This window comes from Marmota monax, unplaced genomic scaffold (assembly GCF_021218885.2).
Source record: "Marmota monax isolate L192 unplaced genomic scaffold, Marmota_monax_Labrador192_F-V1.1 WCK01_AAM20220418_F8-fsc00609, whole genome shotgun sequence".
Taxonomy (NCBI): domain Eukaryota; kingdom Metazoa; phylum Chordata; class Mammalia; order Rodentia; family Sciuridae; genus Marmota; species Marmota monax.
Window position 1 is genome coordinate 133,877 of NW_026694481.1, and position 17,169 is coordinate 151,045.

General features: G+C 35.9%; 1 protein-coding gene across 3 annotated transcripts in view; it reads right to left on the minus strand.

Annotated features, from left to right (window-relative positions):
* Hgsnat (heparan-alpha-glucosaminide N-acetyltransferase) overlaps nt 1-17,169 on the minus strand; it is a 38,645-nt gene that overhangs the window by 15,997 nt on the left and 5,479 nt on the right. For 2 of the 3 annotated variants that reach the window (XM_046419113.2, XM_046419114.2), the window contains exons 2-7: nt 14,831-14,952; nt 7,683-7,819; nt 7,353-7,474; nt 5,039-5,108; nt 2,040-2,109; nt 1,265-1,374 (exon numbers count right to left, since the gene is read on the minus strand). In XM_046419113.2, the coding sequence (XP_046275069.1) occupies nt 1,265-1,374; nt 2,040-2,109; nt 5,039-5,108; nt 7,353-7,474; nt 7,683-7,819; nt 14,831-14,952 (631 nt within the window). Of the gene's footprint in view, nt 1-1,264; nt 1,375-2,039; nt 2,110-5,038; nt 5,109-7,352; nt 7,475-7,682; nt 7,820-14,830; nt 14,953-17,169 lie in introns of those variants that run through there. The other variant, XM_046419115.2, reaches the window with a different exon arrangement.

The following is a 17,169-nucleotide window of genomic DNA, read 5'->3' on the forward strand; positions in this document are numbered from 1 at the left end:
GTGGCAATGCCCGAAGATCTGATTAGATTACAAAAGCCATAACCTAATCAGTGGACTGATCCATTTGCTGGATTATTGGGTGGTAACTGAAGGCAGATAGAGCGTGGCTGAAGGAAATAGATCAGTTGGGGAATATATTTTGTCCCTGTCCTCTGCTGCTATGAGCTGAGCAGCTCTCCTTCACCACACCCTTCCACCATGATGTTATGCCTCACCTGGGCCCAGAGCAATGGAGTCAGTTAATCATGCATGGACTGAACCTCTGAAAACATGACCACAAGATAACCTTTTTCTCCTCTAAGTTGTTCCTGTCAGGCATTGTGGTCACAGTGATGAAAAACTGACTAACACATTGGCACACAGAACTTTAAAACTGTTAGCAACTTTATTATTGTCATTATTGCTATATTGTTTTTACTTGAGTATCTCTAATCTAAAATGCTCCAAAAACCAAAACTTTTTTAGTGCTGAAATGATGCCATGAATGGAAAATTCCACACCTGACCTCATGTGACAAGTCACAGTCAAAATGCAGGCATGGAGCTGGCAGTGTAGCTCAGTGGCAGGACATGTGCTTAGCATGTATGAAACCCTACATTCAAAATTTCCAGCACCAAACAAAACAAAACAGGCACACTAAAAAGACTGTCTGAAATTACCTTCAGGCTATGTTTAGATGTAAATGAAACAAAACTGAATGGTTTAACTATGGACTTGCTATCAAAAGAGTCTGATTTTCAAATTGTTCCACCAACAGTGAAGGATGACCACTTACTCTTCCACAGGCTGGTGTTTCATTTCTGGACTGGCATGTCTTCTAAATTGTCAAGCTACTGACTGGACATGGTGGCCCAGTTTATAGTCCCAAGTATAGCCATTTGCTCAAATGCAAATGACCTTAACTCAGCAGGCTGTATACAGTAGTGGAAACTGGCTCTGGCCTTGTCCTACTCCTCTTATCAATGTACTCTAATGGACATCATAACAATTTTCTTTATTTTTTAAATTTGCAGTGCTGGGGATCAAACTCAAGTCCTTGTATATGCTAAGCACACATTCCACCACTGAGCTATATCTCAACCACTTATCTTGACAATTTTCAAGTAAGGAAAGACTGCAGACTTTATTTTTATATCCAAACAATACTTTCTAGCCTAGAAAGTAATGGATATGTAAAAAATATCTCAAGTTAAGTGCGTTTATGTGTAATTACATAATCTATCAAGGACCTGTGCCCACCATGTCACAAGGGAGCCTCACATACCCCCTGAATGTGTCCACACAACGGAGACGGTATGGCGAGCCCACCTGGCGCCACATTTCTGGTTGGATATCACCACTAAGAGGGTCTGCCCTGCTTGGGGACCCCAGCTCCTTTAGAAAAAATAGAGAAAGAGAAGACAATCAATAAAAGGGAGGAGTAAATTTCATTACTCAATATATTAGGAAAAAAATATTAGTGGAAAACTAAAGATAGTTTTCTGAATAATCATTTAGTTTTGTTTAGTTTTATTTTGGTTTTCCACTTTATTTGCTTTTGGTGCATTTTGTTGAGTAAGTACAAGGACAGAAGCAAACATGCCCATAATTTATTAGCACAAATTTCATGCAATATTTAATCATTAGAGTGGGCCATTGGTAATTATAGAGTTAATGTTAATGTCCCATATTCTTTGGTTTTGATCTTGACAATCTTTACTTAACTGAATGGTTTGAACAGTGCTGCCTCCAGACTGGAAAATGTCCCCATTGAAGAAAGAAAAGGGTGGAGCCTTCACAGAAGCTGAGGACTAGGCAGCTCTTTATTAAGGATATGGGTCAGGCTGGGATGTAGCTCAATGGTTGAGTGCTTGTCAGCATGTGCAAGGCCCTGGGTTCAATCCCTAGCACCATGGGGGTAAAAATTTGGGATCCTCAACCTGGTTTTTCCATAATGTAAACAAAGTTTATTGAGCTGGGCAATACTATTTACTAAATAGGAAATTAGAAACTCCAAATTTAGAAAACCAGACAATACATGATGTATCCCAATAACTCACAGAATTGATGAGGCGATCAGTTTCTCGAGAATTTATTGCCTTAGAAATCCAATTACTGAAGTCATCCAAACTGTAAATAAATAAAAGCTTTAGTTAATTCATTTTCTTTGGTATAATTTTCAAAACAATTGGATAACATATTGAAATAAAATTAATTGAAGGTTCATATTTGTATTAGTTAAAGAGCTAAACACTGAAGAAGTTTTTTAACAACATAACAATAGAAATCAAAATTTATAGCAGCCATACTTATAAGTATTTGACCCCTTACAGAATAACTTCCTCATCAGTAAAACAGAAACAGTGATGAAGCCTCTAATGAAGAGTTGTGAAAGTATTAATGATATTATTAAAATTAAAAAAGCAAAAAATTTGGCAACAACCGATATTTACTCAATATAAGAATGACTCAACACAGGATACAGCACCTGTGTGATACAATGACACAGTGATGAGAATAACAAGACTATAGGCTCTGAACAAAGAATGAAGATAAGCTATTATATACGAAAAGCAAAAACCCAACACAGATGGTTGATTGCAACTAAGTAAAAATGCATGTGTGTGCACTGAAAAAGTGTGAAGGCAACTTTGTAATGATTCAAATACTATATTGGGTTCTTTTTCCCCACATGGCTGATTTAATCCAGGAAAAAAATCCAGATGACATTAAGTTATTATATGATTACAAAAATATAAATATATTAGCTGGTTGTTCTTTAAATAACATTTTCACCTGGGGAAAAAAAAACTTTCAAAAAGTGTACCTTAGCCTGGCAAAAAACAAAACCACTGATATGTGTTGCATTAATTTTGCCACATCTGAATTACCTAATGCATAAAACTTTTTGTTCTGTCATGAAACATTTCAAACAGAATGAGAAAAACTAGCACACTGAATTGCCATCATTCAACTCCAACAAATATACCCACACACGGTCAATCTTATTTCATCTATACACTACCCACCACCCTCATTTATGATTAATTTATAGAAAAATCCCCAAAATCATTCATCTCATCCATAAATAATTCAATGTGTATCTCTAAAAGATAAGGACAATTTTTTCTTCTAAACATTATCATGTTAATATGTTAAGCAGTAATTCCTTAATATCATCACATAGCCAGTTCAGTTTTGATCCTGTAAATTATTTTTGACAGTTCAATTGTTCAAATCAGCATCAAAATATAATCCATACAACACACACATTTGTAATTTCTCTTTTACTCCTACAACACAACTCCCATTTCTAGTTTATTCAGCATTAATAGTGTCACTATCACATGAAAAATCTTAAAATAGATATACTTAAGGAAAGGCAAAAAGGAGAAGTGGTAATTCTCTTGCACGTGCTTGTTCTCCAAGTGAAAGCAGAGAGACTTTGTTCTTTCTACCTTTGCTGCTTCTCTTCTGGTTCCTACTAATACTAACTTCCCCAGACTTCCATGGGTATGTTGGAAAGCAATGGAGCAAGAGTAAGGGACTGTAGTTTTGTGGAGAGTAACACTCTGCCCACAGGCAGGAGAGGAAGAACCACATGCAATAGAAGTTTCAGCCCCACAGTGGGACAAGATGGAACTTCTCTTTGCAAGTGCTTGAGCTCAGCTCTCAATTACTTTAAAAAGAAATGGAACAGAACCATTCACAGATAAGCACCTCAAGTGAAAGCACATTAACAAGACAGACACTGGAATATAGGTGACTCTACGACCAGTGTGATTCTGCAATCTGTACAATCAGAAAAATGAGAAATTATACCCCAATGATTCAAATGTATGAAAAACCAGAACTCCTCTGAATTTTATTCTCTTCCTAGAATTCTATTCTGCCCCTAAAAAGCCATTAGGTTAAACATGTGCTTCTATGAAGCAAGAAGTTCTTTTACCTTTTTATACCAGTCAAGTTTTGCATACAAGGAATTAAACTATTTCTAAGATGCACAAGCTAGAAGGAAAATGGTGCATAAATTCCCCTAAAGTTTTAAGATTTCCTCAAGCTAATCAACTTTTTTTTGTACTGGGGATGGAACCCAGGGGCATTTTACTACAGAACCCCATCCCCAGCCCTTTTAAATTTTTATTTTGAGACACGGTCTCACAAAATTGCTCAAGGCCTCACTATATTGCTGAGCTGGCCTCAAACTTGTGATACTCCTGCCTCAGCCACCTGAAGTGATGGGATTACAGGAGTGAGTCCTCATGCCCAGCAAAGGTGAGGTTTTCATTTTTCCAATTTAGATACAGTTCACCAATAGTCTTTTGATCCTTCCTGATATCCTAACAGGATCGATCTTATTCCTTTTATTCCAATCAATCTTCTTCCTTTTAAAACACTAAAAAACTTTGCTTCAACCAGGTCTGGATCAATTCTATGTTCAAATTTTTTCTTCTCTAGTCTACTAATTCATTCACCAGACTGGCTGTTAACTAGGCAGAGAAGAACAAATCCCTCAAGTGAGCAACTCTACAAAAGGGAGTCTGTGGGATTCTGAAGTACAGCCCCTCATCCTCCCTCTTTGCCCCCAGTTCCTGGCCTGGGAGAGGAAAGGAAAGTTGGACAGAGGGGTGGCCTCAGGGTTCAGAGGCTAAGAGGAGGAAGAGAGCACAACACAGCAGCCTCCTCCTAAAATTATCACAAGCCACTTCCACTCACTGAAAAGCAGGATGGGAGATTATTTAGGAAAAAATTATTACTCAAGTGTTTTCTTTATTTTTGGCCACGTGGGAGGATGGAAGGCAAACATTCATGAGAACTTTTGTCAAAATTTCCTTACAGAGACCATATCTTAGTCTACATTGATTTTAATGCCTAGGACTAGAACAGACACGGTAGACACACAAATGTTCACTTAATCAAATAATAACGTTCATGTTTGTATGTTTTTAGAGACTCTGCTAGGATCAAATAATAGTCATTTGAGGGATCAAACTATCCTTTCTGAATATATTATCTCTGTGTTCTGTCCTCCACAGTCATTTCCTCTCCAACAACTTACCTCAGCAACAGCCTTAGGAAGGATATTGCAATGACGAGGGACAGACCAATAAGGAACGCAATACTCACAGCTATAAAAAGAAAGACATTATCACCAAAAATGTCATCATAGGAACCAAAGTTGTCACATCATTAAATCTAACCTATCAATTAAAAATGAAAACAATACAGGAAAAGCCTACATTTTTATATTAAATTTCCTATAAACAAGAAACTACTCTGCATGAGGGGAGTACTAATTTTTATTATGAAAAATATCAAACATACACAAAATTATAGGGAATTGTAAAATAAACCCATATATATCCACCACTCAAATTCTAGCATTGTCAAGATATTGTCACTCTCAGGACTGGGGGTTAGCTCAGTGGCAGAGCACTTGCTTAGCAAGAGTGAGACCTGGGTTCTATCCCCAGCACTGCAAAAAGAAAACAAAGAAAAAAGAAAAAGAAAAAGATATCATTCGCTTCATCTATTACTAACTCTCCTCCCTTTTGGGGGGGGTGGTAATGTATTTTAAAATCAATCCCAGACATCACGTCCCTATACCCCTACAGTATTCAGTATGCATTCAGTATGTACCTCTAATGCAGATGAACCTCTACAAGACATCAACCTCATGAACTTCCTGACATAACATACCTAAAAGGTGACAACATCGCTCTGGTAGTATTCTACCAAAAAATGCAAAACCTTTACCTACTTTACCTACTCATGAGAAAACATCAAGTAACTCCAAATCCAGGGACAATCTATAAAATACTAGCCAGTACTCTTCAAAACTGTCAAGATCATGAAAGAAAAGGAAAGGCTGAGAAACTGTCCTAGATTGAATGAGATGAAGGAAGAACTGACACCTAAATGTACATGGATCCTAGATTGGTCCTGCACCAGAAAATGGACATCAAAAGGGACAATTTGAAAAATTTAAATAAGCCTAAATAGATCAGTATTATAAGAATGTTAAGCACCTGGTTTCAATAATTGCACATGAACTACTCTTACTATGATTATACAGTTTAAGGGTATAAGGGCAGCCAGGTAAAGGGTATTTAGGAGTTGTTTTGTTTTGTTTGCAACATGTTTGTAACCTAAAACTATTTCAAAATCAAAAGTTTCTTTAAAATGAACTATTTCCTTAATATAACTACAAGGTGTTACAAAATTTAACAAAAATTTTCTAGTACTGAAGAAGCAACTTCTGCAATTGACCATGTAACTGGCAGATGTGTTAAGCTGGTAAAAGCCTGATCCCTCCAGTGTAAAGTTCCCCTTTCATCTGAGGATTTTTGCAAAATTATTTCATTAGGACTTGCAAAATAACCTACCATTTGGCCACATTAGCTGGGATTCTAAAAAGAAGCCATGCTCATCAATTAGTACAATTTGGTTATCTTTTTCAATTATAGTTAAAACAGGATAATGTTTAAATCTTTCCTTTCAACCGATACTTTTAAATCACCCTAGTCAACACAAGTGCCCTAGTTACCTCCAAAGACAACCAGAGTATTACTTTGTTTTTGTTTTTAATTGGGGAGGGGGCCTCACTCTAATTTCATAATGATCCCATAGTTTTTATGTATCCATTATTTTTCATCAATGACATTTATTTTTATTTTTAATGCTTAAATTGTCCCATATTGGTCCTTTCATATTGTCTTCTACATTCTTCTGCAATAACTTTGGACTCTGATATTTCTCTGTGAACTGTGTATATTAGTGCCACAGGGATTCATTACTGTGTCTTGAAAGGCAAGAGAACAATTATCTAATGGAGAGCTCAGGATGACAAATTTTCTTCAATGGAATTATTATAGAATGAATAATCCCTTCTTAATGTAAAGGGAACCTCTGGGCTCATTATCAGTAGACACATACAGGAAATACTACACCCTAAATCCTAAAACAAGGAAAGCCAATTATCCTATTTCTTACTTCTTTCCATTGAATTAATTTTTTTATTTATTTATGATTCATAATTAAGCTTAATAATGATATGGGGATATGTTGATATATTATACAATTTTTAATATATCACCTAATTTTCTTAGTGTACATCAGTGACACAATAAAAAAATATTACAATTGGGCTGGGAGGCATGACAAGTGCTTACTACCAAACACAAATCCTAAGGGTTCTATTTCTAGCACCAAACAAAAATATAATCATACCAAAACTAAATGGTATAGATATCTGTAAGCCAGATTTTCATTTATATGCTATAGACTGCTTCAATTTACAAAGAGTACTCAAAAACTAAAACCTCCGGAAATGCAAATTTAAAAAAAAAAATCAACGAAGAGCATATACATACGAAGGTCACTGTCAACTGGATTCTTATTAACAACTAGGTCACACGCAATTTCACTGACTCCATTGTAAGTGTCCTTTACCAAGACAGAATAGTTTCCAAATTCTCCAAATTTGTATTCCAGCCTAAAAGGATGAGATAAAAATATGACAAATGGCTAGATTAGGGACAGAGTTGGACTTTCCCAATTCACCAAGGGAAAATGATATTCCTTTCTGGGTATAGATCAGTAGAGATAAAATATATTTAAGAGAGTAAAAACAAAACCACATAAGAAAAAAAGTAGAGAGAAAACTCAGACTTCAATTAGATCACATCAAAGCAAAAACGAACCTACAAACTTCTTTCTCTTCCAGGGTATCATTAATTTGTAGAACAGATCTGTGCTGGGTACTGACAGAGACTGCTGCAATGCTGGGCTTCCCAGGTTTCCCACTCTGAGAAACATTTACCAGAAACTGAAACAAGCACTGTAAGATAAATGCACAACAGGTAAACTGTGAGGGGTTTTCTGCAGTGTTACAGACCAAACCCAAAACCCAGGGTCTTTAGCAGGGCTGAGTTATCCCTACAGCCCTGTTAGGGGATTTTTAGAGTCTCTGGGTTGATGGGGGACATGACTACACAAATGAAAATCCTATCATGAATTTTCCTTCACACTTATGACTTAATGTAAAATTTACCAATTATTTTATACTAAAACAATGATTGTTGCTATGAATTAACAATCTCCACAAATTGGCAAGTCTAGCCTACATTAAATCTTGCATCCTATTGTTTTACTTATTATTTAACAAGTAAACTTCCATGATTGTACATAACATACACTTTACAACACTTAATGGATGCCCCATATTTCAACCATCACTATAATTGTGTGTACTTGGGATGGTTTCAAAGCTTTTCTGTTTTTCCTTTTGATGTTTTTTGTTATATAAATATGCTGTTTTAAAAGATCTCCACATGAGATTCTCTTTCCTTTAAATTCTTTCCCTGAGGTAAATTTCCAAAAGTAAGATTACTAGATTAAAAGTAATCCTTTTAATGATTCCTGTTACAAGTGGTCAAATAGTACACAAATAAGAAAAATTACAGGGGCTGGGGATATGGCTCAAGCAGTAGCGCACTCGCCTGGCATGTGTGAGGCACTGGGTTCGATCCTCAGCACCGTATAAAAATAAAATAAAGATATTGTGTCCACCTAAAGCTAAAAAATAAATATTAAAAAAAGAAAAATTACAAACATTTTATTTGTTTATTATTATTATTTTTTTAATGTGGTGCTGGGGATCAAACCCAGTACCTCACACTTGCTAGGCAAGTGCTCTACCACTAAGCCACAACCCCAGCCCATCTTGCTAGGATTTTTATATAATTCTTATATTTGTTCATTTACTAGGTATCTATTTCACAACTTTAAGAATGAATTTTAAATTATCTAGAGATGAAATGGGTCAGTGCTTTTGCTATTTTGTTTCCATGTTGTGAGCCATAAGACCTCAAGTTCTCCTGAACTTAATCTGAGAAATGTCCCCATATACTGTAATAATAAATTTTTAACCATCTCAAGTATTTTTCCATTCTGCTACTTCCATTTCATCTTGTTATATTTTATTATTTTTAATTAAAGTTTTTAAATTTTTAGATAGTCATACTAATCTGGCTTATTTCTTCTATTGCTTTATTAATTTAAAAACATTCCGCTTTTCTTTTCTTTTTTTAATTTGTGGGGTATACTTTTTAAATTTAATCCCCTTGGAGTATTTGATAGATGAAATATAGTAATTTGAATTATCTTCCCCATAATTTTAGTCATAATACTTTGTATTCTTTTTTTTTTATTTCCAAAACTGGGGATTGAACCCCATGGCACTGTACCACTGAACTATATCACCAACACCAACCCCTCTTTCTTTTTCTTTTTCTTTTCTTTTTCTTTTTCTTTTCTTTTCCTTTTTTTTTTTTTTTTCTTTTTCTGAGACAAGGTCTCACTAAATTGCACAGGATGGCCTTGAATTTACAATCCTCCTGCCTCAGCCTCCTGAGAAGCTGGGATTACAGGCATGTACCACTATACCTGGCTAAGAAAATCAGGTTTTGAATCTTAAATTTAACATCTTATAAATATTTGTTGGAAAAAAATGTTTGTTAGACCATAATATTTTAAATTTCAGCTGATATATTTATTGTAATTTATTTTTTTCCTGAGCCTATGGTTTTTTCGTTTGTTTTTTGTTGTTTATACATTTTTTTTAGTTGCAGATGCACACATTACCTTTATTTTACTTATTTATTTTAGGTGGCTCATTGAACTCAGTGCCTCACATGTGCGAGGCAAGTGCTCTACCACTGAGCCACAACCCCAGCCCCAATTTATTGTAATTTCTAATATTTTTAATTCTCATTATTCCTTTAAATTTATGAATTCTACGACTTTTAAGTTTTAAACATTTCTTGACTCTTTTTCGCAATTCTTCTCATGACTAATTTAAATACTTACTACTTTTTTTATACCTTTATTTTATTTATTTATTTTTTATGTGGTGCTGAGGATCGAACCCAGTGCCCAGCACATGCTAGGCGAGCGGAGCGCTCTATCACTGAGCCACACCCCAGCCCAAATACTTATTACTTTCATTGCTTCCCTTTTTTTTGTGTTAGATGATTACATTGTTTGCTTGCCAAAACTTTGAGATTGATACCAACAGTTTTATACTTCCCTTTTTCATTCTAGTTAATAAAGCAGAACTCTGATAAAGCCTCTGGCCACAAAAAGTCACTGTATGTATCTTAATCTAGGTCTCACCATTTGTAAAATCCTCTCTATTCTACTATTGTGAGTATGTATTCAATTCCCAGTAACACCTCCCACCCAAAAAAATTGAAATAATGTTTTGTAAGAATTTCTTTCGCCTGACCTAAAGATTTTTCATTGAAATACTTATATTATATGGCTATTTCATTAGTTTATTTTCTGTTGTGCAAAGGAATGTGGGATATATAATCCCTCCTTTTGCTATCTATTTATTTAGTCTCATTTGACCTCACATATGATCAATGTTATTGTGAAATAAATATAGATATTGTTGGAGCTATCTATTTTTTTCTATTTAATTCCTGTGATAAGTGTCACTTGTTTATTGCCAATAAAGACACTTAGAAAGGCCTTATTCTGCTTCAATTTACGTATACTAAGTCATGAAATGTTCATAAGGAGAAAGTTCCATTTTTCCTCTGGGTTCATAAGTAAAGAAAGTGAGGCACAGAGTAAAAGTAAGTGCCGTACTCAAATTCACACAGATATAAAGTGACAGAGGCCAGGCATGGTGGTGCATGCCTATAATCCAGCAACTTGGGAGGCTGAGACAGGAGGATATTATATTCAAGGCTAGCCATAGCAATTCAGCAAGGCCCTAAGCAATTTAGTCAGATGAGACCCTGTCTCAAAATACAAAATAAGAGCTAGGGATGTAGCCCAGTGGCAAAGTGTCCCTGGGCTCAAAGCACAGTACCTAATAATAATGATGATGATGATGATGACAATGATGACGACGTGACAGAGGTGGGACTTGAACCAGGCACTTTAGCCGTGGAATCCATGCTCTTCACCACTTCATTCCACCACGCTGGTTCAGTTGAGCTGGTTAAACCCCAGTCAGCTTGCTCTATCACAGTCTGATAAATGTGTATTGTCATTTGTCTCTACAACTTTGTTTTGCAGTTTCTACCATTATTTTCTATTTGCTTTGCATAAATTGGTAGACTTTTTATCTAGGCTATCCATATTTTAGTATTAATATTCCTTTATCACTTATGTAAATACTAAAGCTTTGACTGGACCCTTTTATTCCAACATCTACCTCATCAAAAAAGTATGATTTCCTTTCTGTTTTCAACGTATTCTTTATAAGTACAATATCATGTTTGGGTTTTTAAAACTTTATTTATCAATATTTGTTTATGTATGTTTAACATATTTTGTATGTTTTTTTGAAAGGATCATTTTTAAGTATATTTTTTAGTTGTCAATGGATTTTTCACTTTATTTATTTTTATTCAGTGCTAAGGATCAAACCCAGGGCCTCACATATGCCAGGCAAGTGCTCTACCACTGAGCCACAACCTCAGCCCTAACATATTATGTATATTTAACTGTTTAACTTTTACCAAAAGTGATTTTGAATCATCCACACTATTTTCAATACAATCTGAGAGTCTTCCCCCCCCCCCCAGTGCTGGAGATTGAACCCAGTGCTTTGTGCATGGTAGGCTCTACCACTGAGCTACACCCCCAGCCCTTGAGGGTCTTATTTTTATAGAAGTTAGTACATTCGCATTTGTTATAATCATTCTAGTTTTAATTACCCTGAATTCCCTCCTCTGCTTTAATTCTTTTTCCATTTATATGTTTTCTATGTTGTATATTTTTCCTTCTTTAGTAATATTTTAAAGATACAACAACCTTATCTATATTTATCACACTTAGAGCATGTCTACTTACAAAAAATGTTTTTTATTCTAGTTTACGCTTGAAAATAATAATCATTCAAAAGTAACAGATAACCACTTTGAATTCCCTCAATGCAATAAAAGCACAGAATTTCTATATTCCTCTTCCACTCCCTCTTTTTTTTTAATTTTTTTTTAATATTTATTTTTTAGTTGTAGTTGGTTAAACACAATACCTTTATTTTATTTATTTTTATGTGGTGCTGAGGATCGAACTCAGGGCCTTGCACATGCTAGGTGAGCACTCTGCTGCTTAGCCACAACCCAGCGCCTCCACTCCCTCTTTTCCATTCTCCTACCTCCAGATCCCATAAGGAAGGAATATTATTTAGTATCCTTAAGAGCAATTTTCATTGTCTTTTTGTCAGTTACATCTTAATTATGTCCATTATAATAGTTGCTCATTGCTAACAATACAATAACAAACTTTCTCTAAATCTTGTTCTCTATTCAAAAGAACTTGGTAATACATTATAATTGTTTTTAGATGTGTTAAAGCTATCCATCACCAGACATGGTGGCACATCCTTGTAATCCCAGTGACTCAGGAGGCTGAGGCAGGAGGATTACAAATTCAAGGCCAGTCTCAGTAACTCAGTGAGGCCCTAAACAACTTAGCAAGATCCTGTCTCAAAAACAGAAAATTTTTAAAATGGCCGAGGATGTGTCTCAGGCTAAGTACCCTGGGTCCAGTCCCCTATTCCAAAACAAAACAAAACAAAAAAGCTATCAAGCTATAAAAACTGATCTACATGTTTTTTCTATGTTTATGGATCTATAAAAGTCTTTCTATTTTAGGAAAGTGAGATAAAGAAAAGGGAATAGGAAATTCTCAACTAGGTAATTGGTCTCTAAGGCATGCCTTCACTTTTAAATATCTTAAAGATATCAGTCTACCTTTCCCAGATTTTTATTATGTTGTATTAAATATAAAGTTATTATAATTTGCATTCTTTTGAATACTTGTCTCTCCTTTGACCCTTATTTTTTAAAGATTACCAAATTATTAGCTAGGCATGGTGGCACATACCTGTAGTAATCCCAGTACTTGAGTAGGTAAGGCAGGAGGATCTTGAGTTCAAAGCCAGCCTCAGCAAAAGCTAGGTACTAAGCTACGCAGTGAGACTCTGTCTCTAAATAAAATACAAAATAGGACTGTGGCTGTGGCTCAGTGGTAGAGCACTTGCCTAGCATGTGTGAAGCACTGGGTTCGATTCTTGGCACCACATATAAATAAATGAATAAAATAAAAAGATCCATCAATATCTAAAAAAAAAAAAAAAAAAAATTTAATTTTTTTTAAAAAGACTTCCAAATTATTAAAGTTCAAATTTAAAACAGTTTAAGTACAGATATCATTCTCTGGTTGCTTAACCTTTAAAGGGTCATAAGTTTCTTTTTCTTCAATTGCAGGACATTCTCTTACTATAATAATTAACTCTGTCCCACTCCTTTACACATTTTCCTTAGACACAATGATCTCTAAACCCTTTTAGTAAATTACTAATTTGTGTGTGTGTGCAATACTGGGGATCAAATCCAGGGCCTCACACATACCAGACACATTGCTCTACCACTGAGCTACTTCCTAGCCCTTCTGTTTTTTGGATTCTTTAGTCTGTTACCTGACCATGATTTGTATCAATGAGACTGATATTTTTGTTTTGTTTTGTTTTGTTTCCAGGAATTGAACCCAGGGGCGTTTAGCCACTTAGCAACATCCTCAGCCCTTTTTATTTTTTGAGACAAAGTCTCACTAAGTTGTTTAGGGCCTTGCTAAGTTGCTGAGGCTGGCTTTGAACTTGCAATCCTCCTGCCTAAGCCTCCCTAGTCACTGGGATTATAGGCATGCACCACCGTGCCTGGCTACTTTTTATTCTAATAATACTCTTACTGCCCTTCATCTCATATATTATCAATACAGTTGACCCACCCCCACCGGACAACTTGATTTCTGTGGACTTTACACCTTTTTTTTAGTTGTCAATGGGCCTCTATTTTACTTATTTCTATATGGTGCTGAGGATCCAGCCCAGTGCCTCACACATGCTAGGCAAGCGCTCTACCACTGAGCTATAACCCAGCCCAACTTTAGATCTTTTAAAATCTTGTTAGAAGAAATTTGCCCATTCTCTGAATTATGTTTCTTGTCACTTTAATTTCAGCTGTTATTGACTTTTTTTTCAGGCTTCTTTAGGCTCTTTATAGGCTGATAAAACCTTTTTCTCCCAGTGCTACGGATAGGACCTAGGGCCCTCCCCATGCTAGGCAAGTACTCTACCACAACACAGCTCCTGGCTAATAAATTTTGTCTTCAGCTACTTTTGTTTTTAACTATTACAGGTCTTCTTTTTTTCATAGATTTTTCGATGGGTTTAATCAAATAAAGGGGTATTGTATACTATGTTCCATCATCTTTTCAGTTGATGCCTGTACTGACAATTTTGGTTCTGGAAAGCTGTTTATAGTCGGGCATGGTGGTGTATACCTGAATCCCAATTACCAGGGAAGCTGAGGAGGATCACAAGTTCAAGGCCAGCCTAGACAACTTAGGGAAACCATCTCTCAAAATAAAATTTAAAAAGAACTAGGGATGTGGCTTAGTCGTAGAGCTCTTGCCTACTATATATGAGGCCCTGGGTTCAATCCCAGTATCACACACAAAAAATAAATAAATAAATAAGTACATAACTACATACATAAATCTTTATTTTCAGAGAGGCAGATTCCTGCTCTAATGGTCTTTCCCTCAACTTGCACCTTCCTACTGTTCTCACTATGCTTGTCCTCAGAGATGACCCAGGTACTCTCCCTTGATTACATTTCTTCTAACTCCTTATTATAACCTGTCTGTTTCCTTACCTATAAAAATTGAAAGTAACATGTAAAGGGCCTTAGATGTGAGGGCATTAAGGATCATATCAAACAAGCCCCAAGGGAAACAAAACTATGACTTTGAACACGATACATACACAGTAACAGCGTTCCGATTTCCAGTAAACAGTCAAGTTTGTTCCCAGTCGTTCATTATGGATGAGTAGCAAAGCCTGATCCATCTTCAGCTCCACATGCCTTTTTTTATCTAAGTCTAAATCTGATAAGAATAGAAAGAAAAGTTAAAAAAATAAAAATAAACCCAAAAGATGTGCTAGAGACGAAAAAAGTACATCAGTAAGTGCTTCTCAAATACCTGCACTCTATAGAGTTTTAGGAGTCTCTAAAACATTGCTTTCAGTACACACGAATGTATGTGTGCATGCAAGTGCATTCACATACACATGTAGGTACCCTTTGGCACAGATGCCTCTACTACAAACAAGGATTTGGTTGACACCATTCACATCCAGTGTGCAAAAAGACTGTGAAATGAACTTACACCCATCAAATGCTAAAATGAGACAGGCACTGAATTTAACAGTTTCCATATAATGACAACCTTGTGAACTAAGTATTTTCTCCATTTTTCAGAAGAATAAATTAAGGCTCACGAGAGTTAGATACAGCCTATCGCCACAGAGTTTTCTAATGAAATCAATGATCTAAACCCCAGTGGTATGTTTTCAAAACCCTGACTTTCCTCTATCATGTTACCAGTCTATGAGCTCAGCTTTGGCAGCTTGTTAGAAATGCAGAGCTCCAGCCCCTCTACCTCACCACGGGCAGGTTAGCAGGATTCCTAGATGACCTGTACATTCTTAAAAGTTTGAGAAGTCCAGCTCTTGATCACTTTGGTGTGGGGTTCTGAATCTCTTTGTCACTTCAATGACAGATTTGAGAGGGGACAGGAGTGGATCACACACTTGAAGGGTTAGAATGTAAGCCTCAGTCTGAATGGAAGACCCACTGTTCTGATATTGAATCAGATGCACAGGCCCCCGTTTACTAGATGGCATTCTTAGGATAACATAAAGGTGACGGACATTCAGAATGTAGGGTGTAGTCTAATATGTATGAAGCCTTGGGTTCCATGGCCAGCACTGTAGAGGGAGGGAGGGAGGAAGGAAAGGGATGGAGGGAAGGAAAGGGATGGGAATGGAGGGGAGGATGCATACTCTATGTTTTGCTAATTTGGAAAACAAACTGAACTGATATTATCTGAAGTTAAAGCAAAGTAGTTCATTTAAACCAACTGATATTGTGTGGAAGAGAAATCAATCTACCCTCTAGCTTCTAAGCAAAAGGAAAATAAGGAGTAACCAGCAAGGCGCAGTGGTGCACACCTATAATATCAGCAGGTTAGGAGGCTGAGACAGGAGGATTTTGAGTTCAAAGCTAGCCACCGCAGTGGTGAGGTGCTAAGCATCTCAGTGAGACCCTGTCTCTAAATAAATATTAAATAGGGCTGGGGATGAATGCCCTGAGTTCAATTCCCAGTACAAAAAAATAAAATAAAATAAGCTTAACTATGTAATCACCCCACTAGAAAGGCATCAATTTAGCCTCTTATTTTGTAATTTGAAAGCCTTTTTCAGGCTTCCCCAATAACTCATCTGAATGGTTCAGAAATTTTCACTTTACCAGCTTAAATCCCTCATCATTTTTATTTTAATTTACCCTTTCTTTGCTCAGTGAAGACAAAACACACAGATAAAACTCTTAATTATCCAATGATACTTTTTCTTCTCTAAGATAAATAAAAGACTACCCATCATTTTTTTAATATTTATTTTTTAGTTGTAGTTGAACACAATACCTTTATTTATTTATTTTTATGTGGTACTGAGGATCGAACCCAGGGCCTCGCATGTGCTAGGCGAACAATCTACCGCTGAGCCACAGCCCCAGTCCCAGCCCATATCCACCATTTTTTTTTTTTGATCTTCAGTATCCTTCTGGAAAACTTTTGACACACACAGTGTTTGGGTCCAGGGATACAACACAGTACGTTAAATGTGTACAACTCCAAGTTAGATCAACTTGAACCTGAATCCCACCCTACCTCAGTTCCTCATCAATAAATTAGGGATCATAAGAGTCCTTATTCGTAGGATTGTTGGAGAAGCTAAACATGATGATATATGTAATGTTTGGCACAGTGCATGAAACAAGTGCTCAATAAATGATCAGTAGAATGATCCAAGTTACAGTTGGAGCTTCTTTAGGATTGGGAACATCTGTTTAAAATTTTTTTATAGGTTGTTTCTTCTTTTTTCATTTAACTTAATTTCTAACACCCGTTCCCTATTTCTTTATAGTTTAAGAAATGATGCTAGATACATCTGAAATTAATATGTTCTTAGGATACGTGTTTGATTTTTTGTTTTGTGTTTTCTCATTACTGGGAATTGAACTTGGGGCACTTTACAACTAT